This window comes from Bos grunniens, chromosome 2 (genome assembly GCF_055505025.1).
Source record: "Bos grunniens cultivar Pamir isolate PY7600 chromosome 2, Bosgru_T2T1.0, whole genome shotgun sequence".
Classification (NCBI taxonomy): Eukaryota; Metazoa; Chordata; class Mammalia; order Artiodactyla; family Bovidae; genus Bos; species Bos grunniens.
The window spans coordinates 105135502-105147590 of NC_141166.1; the positions used below are offsets into that span (position 1 = coordinate 105135502).

Sequence of the window (12089 nt, forward strand, 5' to 3'; positions counted from 1 at the left end):
GAATAACATGGACTTGGGCAAAGGGAATTTTGACTTATTTAATTATTATAATAGAAACCTGACTACAAGCTTATTATAAAAGACCAAGAGAAATCACAATGATATATCTATTGGCAGCTCAGACTCAATATTAATTATAATCACAGTAATCTTGTTTTGCTACTTACCAATCAGAGCTGGATGTTATTTACTCACACCAATTTCCCCTAGACTAACTGCTCCAAATACTTGAAGATGACAGCATCTTTTTCTAATATTTTATACACTAAGAAAATAAGAAATGGTTTAAATATTTTATTATAGTTATAAAAATCCAAATACTTGATTCACAAAATTATAGACACAAATAAGACTGAAGAGAGCACTTAATGAAAATCTCTCAACAATTATATTATAGGTGACGAGGTAATGATGCCAAGTTTAAGTGACTTGCCCAAGGTCATACAGCTAGGAAATGGAGAATCCAGGTGGCATGCTTTCCACCACACCAACATGTCATGCAAAAAATACCATATGATGAAAGTTTCTTGGTTAATCCAAACTGAAAAATTAACTGGATAAAGAAGAACCCAAACATAAGGACATAGATATGATATATGCTATTATATCTTTTTGCATCCCTGGTGACTCAGAAATCTATATAGTCATTATTAATACACTACTAAGTCTAAGTCAAAATAAAAGTTCCAGCTCAAAGCAAAATATTTTTAATTAAATTTGCTCAAGATGAGAGAAAGACATCAAGAAAGATAAGAACAAATGTTGGCAAAATTATCATATACTATTTCACTGCCAAGTAAAATGTCCCTGGTGAATAAGTAGTCAATTGGATAAGAAAATAAATTAAGAACAATAAAAAGAGACACTTCTTGGAAAAAAAAAAACTCTAATTGTAAGATTTGTCATTTTCAAATAAATTAAACCATGACATCTGACTTAATGAAATACACTGATAGTTAACCATTAAAAGTTAGGTATGGAAATAACATTACAGTTTCTAGAGTCACCAAAATCATTCAAAAATTATAGTGCCAAAATGTTTTTTGGTGCTTTCTTTTTTTATACAACAGATTTGATACTTTAAGGATTTCAATACATGCTTCTTATTTGGTGCATTTCCAAGAGAAGTTTAGTATATTCAGCTTTACTTAAATGCTACATTATGTGTTGTGTTTATTACCTTATGAAGTACAATGCAGCGAGTGAGACATAGGAATAAACTTTACAAAAAAACTAATAGACAAAATATTTTCACACAAAGGATCGATTGCATTAATAATTAACAGAAAGCCTTTTCACAGGGTAATTAAATGGAAAGTTTTTCTTAAGCAAGAAAGCAGAAACTCAATAGAAATGGGTAGAAAAGTGGAGGCGAATAAACTGATGCCATATGTTTAAATAGTAAAACAATTACACAGTCCATTCAACAATGAAGATGGATATATTATGAATTATAGTGAAACAAAGAAACTGCTCCTTAGTAAACAAATATGAAACATAATAGCTAGCAGATTGCCTATTGAACTAAAAGCAAAGAGGCCTGAAGTTACAGTAGAAGGGGAAAAAAAGAAAGAAAAAGCTTCAATACAGTCTCTAAATCACAATGCCCTGAAATTGAGACCAAACTGCTTTCACAGGAGCTTTTTTACAACAGAGATGTGCTGGCCCTGCTTTTTTTCCCCCCTTAGTCTAATTTCAATAATCTGTCCTTTAATCACCTACAGCCTCAATGAATTCTAGCCCCTCTCAGGATAGGTAACGAAAGTGACCAACACGCTAATAAACACAGTTACAGGAAGGAAAAAAAAAAAAAGCAAGAAGAAGAAAAGAAAAAAGCAGAAGTCACATACCCTTTTCTGGAGAACTATGGGCGTTATTGCGGGCAGAGTGACCCTTCTTGCACTCAGACTCATGCCTGTTCTTCTCAGAGGGATCCCCTCCCGTAGATCATGGACGAAATGAAAGAAATCTTTTATAGTTTCTCCTTGGGAATCTCGGGGCTCAGTGCAAAGAAACAACTAGGAAAGTAATAAATGTCACTCTGCTTATGTGATTCCAATCTACCCAAAGCCAATTAAGGATGGCTGTGGGACAGGACAAGGCAGCGACCAATCAAAGCCCAGAAAACTCCGCCTTTGTCCTTGGAAACACATTCTGATACTTTTGTTTATGATATTTAAAGAACCAGATTAACAGCCATCTAGTTCACTTAACTTTTTTTTCCAAAACAGTGCAATTCAATGCCATTCTTTGTTGACTAGGCAGTTATGTCTTTACTAAAACATTTCAACATATGGCAGATAAGAAACTGTTTACATTGGTCTATTTAAAGTGTATAAATATGCAGATGCACTAAATTTACTTATGCTACTCATAAAAGTGATAAATGGGTCGATTGAAACATGTTATAAGAGGCATAAAAAAAATAATGCTGAAGTTAGAATCAGTCCAAAAGTGTTCATTTACAAGTTATAATAAAAGGATTTTTATGTATATTTAGGCATTTCATCTTCTAAGCAGCTAAAATTTTTTGTTATGAACCTTTCAGCTACCCTTGAAGTTACACACTTAAATATTCCTGTTAAATACAACCTTAAGAATCAACCTAAATAATAATGTTAAATATAAATGGGGCATTAAGCTACAACATATGAATTGGAAATGCTAATGTTTTTTAAAAGCACAGATCTGTGTAACTGAGCATATTTCACTTAATTCAAAGCATTTAAACAATAATCATGCTTAAAGCATTCTCAAAATTTTAACAAGCATTTTGACTTTTGTCTTATAATAACTAAAAATTGTATTTCAGTATTTTTGAGGGTTGGAGAATGGTCCATTTCTGGTTAATGAGAAAACTGTCAATGAAGTCTAAATGAAGAGTAAGAGAAACACTCAAAAATGACAAAAAAAAGTATTACAATATTAAAACTAATCTAGTTTTTATAATTATAAAATCTCTTCTGGACTGACTCCTTAACAAGCACCTGCTCAATGCCCTTCACGCAGGACACGAGGTATGATGCACGGTCTTTAGCGTGAGGGGAGCTCCTCGATCACTCGATCACAAGGTGGTTGCTGTAGAAACAAGGCAAAATGGAAGATTCTCAGCAACTCAGGCACAGACTTTCCATCTCATTGTCTAGCTGCTACTGGGCAGGGTTCACATGGGTGTGTTTTATATGCATGGTGATCTCATACTCCTCAAAAGACACTACAAACTCTAGGGTTCCCTACTTTGAATTTCAAATCCTACACAGATGGCTCACAATGGTAGTTAGGGGTAGGGGGAGTTCACTTAATAAAAAAGTCACAGTCATCTAATTTGGGGGCATGCGTTTGATTCCTATCCTATTAGGGTTATCATGGTCTTTTTTTTTCTTTAATTAAAAAAATAAATTTTTACAAAGTTGAGTTGGTTTCTGCCACACAACAATGCAAATTGGCCATAATTACACATATATCCCCTCCCTCCTAAGACTCCCTCCTCTCCCCAAATCCCATCCCTCCAGATCATCAGCAAGAGCCAGACTGGGCTCTCTGTGCCACACAGCAACTTCTCACCATCCATCCACCCGATACCCAACAGTGTATGCATGCTGATGCTACTCTCTCCATTTGCCCCACTCGCTCCCTCTCCCACTGTGTCCAAAGTCCATTCCCTACATCTGTGTCTCCTTTCCTTCCCTTCAAATAGGTTCATCAATATCGTGGTCTTTTAAAATAAAAACTACCAACAAAAATTCTCCTAGTATTGAGAGGGAAGTCACCATTTGTGAAGGAAAAGATTTTGGTTTAACCTTGACTCACTTTTTTGGCAGGCGCACAATAACAAAGCCCTCTGTAACTACATAGTTTCAAGATTACTATCTATAATTTTTCTTTCTTCTTTTCTCAATTTAGTCTTTGGATATTACAAAGAAGCGTTATCCCTGGTCTCAAAAATTTTTCGACCATAATCCAAGTAATTCATTCCACTAAATCTTGAGGCAAAGTGCCTACTATGTGCTAGGCAGTGAGTTAGGTGGTAGGCACACCCTGATAAGTAAGGTATGGTCACTGCTTCGTAGTGGAATAGACACTCATTTTTTAAATGAAAAATCACATATGTAACTTTGTTCTGTATTTTCCAAGTCTCTATAAATGTGTCATCATATTTTCATAATTTAAAAATAAAAACACAATTTAAAAAAATTTTCTAAATTTTTAAAAAGAGGTGAACAAAAAAAAAAAATTACATTCAGTAATGGACTGAGTCTCACTGTGATTAAATGCCAAGTACCAGGGGTGCACCATCATGACAGGCTTCAAGGAGGAAATGACATTTGCTCTGAAAAGTGATGAGCAGACAAGAATATACAGAACTTGATAACTGATGGAGACACAGAGGGAGCTTCTCAAAGCTGACTGCAAGTTTTGAAGTCTTGGCGAACGGAGAGTTAGAGATGCTGTTTTACATCACACAAACTTTTTAAACACTAAAATGAATCCTTCAAGTCAAAACATCATCCGGTATACGAGACAGCAAAAGAGACACTGATGTATAGAACAGTCTTATGGACTCTGTGGGAGAGGGAGAGGGTGGGAAGATTTGGGAGAATGGCATTGAAACATGTGAAATGTCATGTATGAAACGAGATGCCAGTCCAGGTTCAGTGCACGATGCTGGATGCTTGGGGCTGGTGCGCTGGGACGGCCCAGGGGGATGGTATGGGGAGCGGGGAGGGAGGAGGGTTCAGGATGGGGAGCACGTGTATACCTGAAATTTTTTTAATTAAAAAAAATAAATAAATAAATTAAAAAAAAAAAAAACAAAAAAAAACACATCATCCGGGCTCTATATTCATTGCAGTGCAACATACCTGTTCTTAAAAAACATTCAAGAGACAACAAACTGCTGAAGTACAATAGGAACTCTTCAAAATTAAAGTTTACAAATTTTCAGTGAAAACCATGAGGGGTGAAATGTGGTGTTTTGTGACTCTTTGTTCCCAAAAAGATCTTTAGAAAAAAAAAAGCTTACATATATTTTTCACAGTCAACAAGCTGAAAAGACTAATGAGACAACACTTGCACTTAATAACATCAGAGGAGTCCACTTTTCAGCAATCCTTTCCAAGTGTTCCTAGTGACTGTCCTTTATCTTACGTCCTAATTATTAATTTAACTTTCAGATCAGATCAGTAGCTCAGTCGTGTCCGACTCTTTGCGACCCCATGAATCTCAGCACGCCAGGCCTCCCTGTCCATCACCAACTCCCGGAGTTCACTCAGACACACATCCATCGAGTCAGTGATGCCATCCAGCCATCTCATCCTCTGTCGTCCCCTTCTCCTCTTGCCCCCAATCCCTCCCAGCATCAGAGTCTTTTCCAATGAGTCAACTCTTCGCATGAGGTGGCCAAAGTACTGGAGTTTCAGCCTCAGCATCAATTCTTCAGAATGGACTGGTTGGATCTCCTTGCAGTCCAAGGGACTCTCAAGAGTCTTCTCCAACACCACAGTTCAAAAGCATCAATTCTTTGGCGCTCAGCTTTCTTCACAGTCCAACTCTCACATCCATACATGACCATAGGAAAAACCATAGCCTTGACTAGGTGAACCTTTGTTGGCAAAGTAATGTCTCTGCTTTTGAATATGCTATCTAGGTTGGTCATAACTTTCCTTCCAAGGAGTGAGTGCCTTTTAATTTCATGGCTGCAGTCACCATCTGTAGTGATTCTGGAGCCCAGAAAAATAAAGTCTGACACTGTTTCCACTGTTTCCCCATCTATTTCCCATGAAGTGATGGGACCGGATGCCATGATCTTCGTTTTCTGAATGTTGAGCTTTAAGCCAACTTTTTCACTCTCCACTTCCACTTTCATCAAGAGGCTTTTGAGTTCCTCTTCACTTTCTGCCATAAGGGTGGTGTCATCTGCATAACTAAGGTTACTGATACTTCTTCCAGCAATCTTGATTCCAGCTTGTGCTTCTTGCAGCCCAGAATTTCTCATGATGTACTCTGTATAGAAGTTAAATAAGCAGGGTGACAATATACAGCCTTGACGTACTCCTTTTCCTATTTGGAAACAGTCTGTTGTTCCATGTCTAGTTCTAACTGTTGCTTCCTGACCTGCATACAAATTTCTCAAGAGGCAGATCAGGTGGTCTGGTATTCCCATCTCTTTCAGAATTTCCCACAGTTTATTGTGATCCACACAGTCAAAGGCTTTGGCATAGTCAATAAAGCAGAAATAGATGTTTTTCTGGAACTCTCTCGCTTTCTCCATGATCCAGCAGATGTTGGCAATTTGATCTCTGGTTCCTCTGTCCTTTCTAAAACCAGCTTGAACATCAGGAAGTTCACGGTTCACATATTGCTGAAGCCTGGCTTGAAGAATTTTGAGCATTACTTTACTAGCATGTGAGATGGTGCAATTGTGTGGTAGTTTGAGCATTCTTTGGCATTGCCTTTCTTTGGGATTGGAATGAAAACTGACCTTTTCCAGTCCTGTGGCCACTGCTGAGTTTTCCAAATTTGCTGGCATATTGAGTGCAGCACTTTCACAGCATCATCTTTCAGGATTTGGAATAGCTCAACTGGAATTCCATCACCTCCACTAGCTTTGTTTGTAGTGATGCTTTCTAAGGCCCACTTGACTTCACATTCCAGGATGTCTGGCTCTAGGTCAGTGATCACACCATCGTGATTATCTGGGTCATGAAGATCTTTTTTGTACAGTTCTTCTGTGTATTCTTGCCATCTCTTCTTAGTATCTTCTGCTTCTGTTAGGTCCATACAATTTCTGTCCTTTATTGAGCCCATCTTTGCGTGAAATGTTCCTTTGGCATCTCTGATTTTCTTGAAGAGATCTCTAGTCTTTCCCATTCTGTTGTTTTCCTCTATTTGTTTGCATTGATTGCTGAAGAAGGCTTTCTTATCTCTTCTTGCTATTCTTTGGAACTCTGCATTCAGATGTTTATATCTTTCCTTTTCTCCTTTGCTTTTCGCTTCTCTTCTTTTCACAGCTATTTGTAAGGCCTCCCCAGACAGCCATTTTGCTTTTTTGCATTTCTTTTCCATGGGGATGGTCTTGATCCCTGTCTCCTGTACAATGTCATGAACCTCATTCCATAGTTCATCAGGCACTCTATCTATCAGATCTAGGCCCTTAAATCTATTTCTCACTTCCACTGTATAATCATAAGGGAGTTGATTTAGGTCATACCTGAATGGTCTAGTGGTTTTCCCTACTTTCTTCAACTTAAGTCTGAATTTGGCAATAAGGAGTTCATGGTCTGAGCCACAGTCAGCTCCTGGTCTTGTTTTTGCTGACTGTATAGAGCTTCTCCATCTTTGGCTGCAAAGAATATAATCACTCTTATTTCGGTGTTGACCATCTGGTGATGTCCATGTATAGAGTCTTCTCTTGTGTTGTTGGAAGAGGGTGTTTGTTATGACCAGTGCATTTTCTTGGCAAAACTCTATTAGCCTTTGCCCTGCTTCATTCTGTATTCCAAGGCCAAATTTGCCTGTTACTCCAGGTGTTTCTTGACTTCCTACTTTTGCATTCCAGTCCCCTATCATGAAAAGGATATCTTTTTTGGGTGTTAGTTCTAAAAGGTCTTGTAGGTCTTTGTAGAACCATTCAACTTCAGCTTCTTCAGCATTACTGGTTGGGGCATAGACTTGGATTACTGTGATATTGAATGGTTTGCCTTGGAAACGAACAGAGATCATTGTGTCATTTTTGAGATTGCATCCAAGTACTGCATTTCAGACTCTTTTGTTGACCATGATGGCTACTCCATGTCTTCTGAGGGATTCCTGCCCACAGTAGTAGATATAATGGTCATCTGAGTTAAATTCACCCATTCCAGTCCATTTCAGTTTGCTGATTCCTAGAATGTCGACATTCACTCTTGCCATCTCTTGTTTGACCACTTCCAATTTGCCTTGATTCATGGATCTGACATTCCAGGTTCCTATGCAATATTGCTCCTTGCAGCATCGGACCTTGCTTCTATCACCAGTCACATCCACAGCTGGGTATTGTTTTTGCTTTGGCTCCATCCCTTCATTCTTTCTGCAGTTATTTCTCCACTGATCTCCAGTAGCATATTGGGCACCTATTTAACTTCAGTCTATGCTTTTTACCACTATTATGAATGGTTCGCATACTCACTAACCTTGTCACGTGAGCCTTAATTTCTTCAGCTGCTGCTAAATGGGAATATAAAGCTATGGCCAACAATTTGGGGATTGCTATGAGGGTCAAGGATATCAATTCTGTGTAGGATCTGGAAGAGTCCAAGGCAGGTGCTGCAAAATATTCCCTGAACTGCTCCTGCAAAGGACTGGGCCAAAGATACTTTCTTCTTAGACTGTGTCACAGATTATGGTTTCCAAAATTCAATTTTGACATAACAGGGTTGCAAACAATATAGTCTGGTATACAATGAAATATTATAGGATAGCACTGTATATTATTTTGTTCTTTGCACAGTACTTTGTTAGAACAAGAGTGAATTCTGTCACTCAAAATATGTATATCAAAGTTTCAATGTGAATTAAGACTAACAAAAAATAATATATAATAATAAACATTATGATGATAATAATATATAAGGGAGCACCCAATATGAGCCAGGCATTTAGCTAGTTTTCATTGAATTCTCACAACTTTATAAGGTGCATGTGTGTGCTTAGTCACACAGCTGTGTCAGACTCTGCAACCCCATGGACTGTAGCCTACCAGGTTCCTTTGTCCATAGAATTCTCTAGGCAAGAATACTGGAGTGGGTTGCCATGACTTCCTCCAGGGGATCTTCTTGACGCAGAGATCGAACCCTGGTCTCCTGCATTGCAGGCAGATTTTCTACTGTCTGAGTCACCAGGGAAGCCCACTCTATGAAGTAGGCACTAGCTGTTCAGTAAATGAAGAAACTAAGGACAGAAGAGCAGATGGCTAAAAATGGTCTCAGAATTAAATACATATTGCAAAAACTTACCCAAATTCACAAAGTATGTAAGTCCATCAGTCAAGGCGAAAATTACATCTGGCCCTCTCCAAGACACTACTATTCTACTCTACAATTTTCTCTCCCACATTGTACTATATAATTTGATGTATAATTAGCATAAAATGTCATCTTCATACCACTCTTTTTCTAATGTACCTAAGCATTCATTTTACTAACTCACTTAATAAATACACATGGGGGTGGGCTTTATTTTTTTTTATTTTTATTTTTTTTAATTTTATTTTTAAAAAAAAAATCACATGCTCCCCATCCTGAACCCTCCTCCCTCCCAACCTCCCCATACCATCCCCCTGGGCCTTCCCAGCGCACCAGCCCCAAGCATCCAGCATCGTGCACTGAACCTGGACTGGCATCTCGTTTCATACATGACATTTCACATGTTTCAATGACATTCTCCCAAATCTTCCCACCCTCTCCCGCAGAGTCCATAAGACTGTTCTATACATCAGTGTCTCTTTTGCTGTCTCGTACACAGGGTTATCGTTACCATCTTTCTAAATTCCATATACATGCGTTAGTATACTGTATTTATGTTTTTCCTTCTGGCTTACTTCACTCTGTATAATAGTCTCCAGTTTCATCCACCTCATTAGAACTGATTCAAATGTATTCTTTTTAATGGCTGAGTAATACTCCATTGTGTATATGTACCACAGCTTTCTTATCCATTCATCTGCTGATGGACATCTAGGTTGCTTCCATGTCCTGGCTATTATAAACAGTGCTGCGATGAACATTGGGGTACACGTGTCTCTTTCCCTTCTGGTTTCCTCAGTGTGTATGCCCAGCAGTGGGATTGCTGGATCATAAGGCAGTTCTATTTCCAGTTTTTTAAGGAATCTCCACACTGTTCTCCATAGTGGCTGTACTAATTTGCATTCCCACCAACAGTGTAAGAGGGTTCCCTTTTCTCCACACCCTCTCCAGCATTTATTATTTGTAGACTTTTGGATCGCAGCCATTCTGACTGGTGTGAAATGGTACCTCATAGTGGTTTTGATTTGCATTTCTCTGATAAAGAGTGATGTTGAACATCTTTTCAAGTGTTTGTTAGCCATCTGTATGTCTTCTTTGGAGAAATGTCTATTTAGATCTTTGGCCCATTTTTTGATTGGGTCATTTATTTTTCTGGAGTTGAGCTGTAGGAGTTGCTTGTATATTTTTGAGATTAGTTGTTTGTCGGTTGCTTCATTTGCTATTATTTTCTCCCATTCTGAAGGCTGTCTTTTCACCTTGCTAATAGTTTCCTTTGATGTGCAGAAGCTTTTAAGTTTAATTAGGTCCCATTTGTTTATTTTTGCTTTTATTTCCAATATTCTGGGAGGTGGGTCATAGAGGATCCTGCTGTGATGTATGTCAGAGAGTGTTTTGCCTATGTTCTCCTCTAGGAGTTTTATAGTTTCTGGTCTTATGTTGAGATCTTTAATCCATTTTGAGTTTATTTTTGTATATGGTGTTAGAAAGTGTTCTAGTTTCATTTTTTTACAAGTGGTTGACCAGATTTCCCAGCACCACTTGTTAAAGAGATTGTCTTTAATCCACTGTATATTCTTGCCTCCTTTGTCAAAGATAAGGTGTCCATATGTGCGTGGATTTATCTCTGGGCTTTCTATTTTGTTCCATTGATCTATATTTCTGTCTTTGTGCCAGTACCATACTGTCTTGATAACTGTGGCTTTGTAGTAGAGCCTGAAGTCAGGTAGGTTGATTCCTCCAGTTCCATTTTTCTTTCTCAAGATCGCTTTGGCTATTCGAGGTTTTTTGTATTTCCATACAAATTGTGAAATTATTTGTTCTAGCTCTGTGAAGAATACTGTTGGTAGCTTGATAGGGATTGCATTGAATCTATAAATTGCTTTGGGTAGTATACTCATTTTCACTATATTGATTCTTCCAATCCATGAACATGGTATATTTCTCCATCTATTAGTGTCCTCTTTGATTTCTTTCACCAGTGTTTTATAGTTTTCTATATATAGGTCTTTAGTTTCTTTAGGTAGATATATTCCTAAGTATTTTATTCTCTTCGTTGCAATGGTGAATGGAATTGTTTCCTTAATTTCTCTTTCTGTTTTCTCATTATTAGTGTATAGGAATGCAAGGGATTTCTGTGTGTTGATTTTATATCCTGCAACTTTACTATAATCATTGATTAGTTCTAGTAATTTTCTGGTGGAGTCTTTAGGGTTTTCTATGTAGAGGATCATGTCATCTGCAAATAGTGAGAGTTTTACTTCTTCTTTTCCAATTTGGATTCCTTTTATTTCTTTTTCTGCTCTGATTGCTGTAGCCAAAACTTCCAAAACTATGTTGAATAGTAATGGTGAAAGTGGGCACCCTTGTTTTGTTCCTGACTTTAGAGGAAATGTTTTCAATTTTTCACCATTGAGGATAATGTTTGCTGTGGGTTTGTCATATATAGCTTTTATTATGTTGAGGTATGTTCCTTCTATTCCTGCTTTCTGGAGAGTTTTTATCATAAATGGGTGTTGAATTTTGTCAAAGGCTTTCTCTGCATCTATTGAGATAATCATATGGTTTTTGTTTTTCAATTTGTTAATGTAGTGTATTACATTGATTGATTTGCGGATATTAAAGAATCCTTGCATCCCTGGGATAAAGCCCACTTGGTCATGGTGTATGATCTTTTTAATGTGTTGTTGGATTCTGATTGCTGGAATTTTGTTTAGGATTTTTGCATCTATGTTCATCAGTGATATTGGCCTATAGTTTTCTTTTTTTGTGGCATCTTTGTCAGGTTTTGGTATTAGGGTGATGGTGGCCTCATAGAATGAGTTTGGAAGTTTACCTTCCTCTGCAATTTTCTGGAAGAGTTTGAGCAGGATAGGTGTTAGCTCTTCTCTAAATTTTTGGTAGAATTCAGCTGTGAAGCCGTCTGGACCTGGGCTTTTGTTTGCTGGAAGATTTTTGATTACAGTTTCAATTTCCATGCTTGTGATGGGTCTGTTAAGGTTTTCTATTTCTTCCTGGTCGAGTTTTGGAAAGTTGTACTTTTCTAAGAATTTGTCCATTTCTTCCTCGTTGTCCATTTTATTGGCATAT

General features: G+C 37.6%; 1 protein-coding gene across 37 annotated transcripts in view; it reads right to left on the bottom strand.

Moving 5' to 3' along the window:
• The window catches only part of GRB14 (growth factor receptor bound protein 14), a 192098-nt gene that overhangs the window by 66998 nt on the left and 113011 nt on the right, over positions 1–12089 (bottom strand). For 7 of the 37 annotated variants that reach the window (XM_086370440.1, XM_086370398.1, XM_086370387.1 and 4 more), the window contains exon 1: positions 1851–2131. The exons of 17 other annotated variants lie outside the window; for them this stretch is intronic. In XM_086370440.1, coding sequence (XP_086226566.1) covers positions 1851–1913 — 63 coding nt within the window. In that variant the 5' untranslated portion in view covers positions 1914–2131. Of the gene's footprint in view, positions 1–167; positions 266–1850; positions 2152–12089 lie in introns of those variants that run through there. 13 more of the 37 variants (XM_086370475.1, XM_086370505.1, XM_086370424.1 and 10 more) reach the window with 7 other exon arrangements.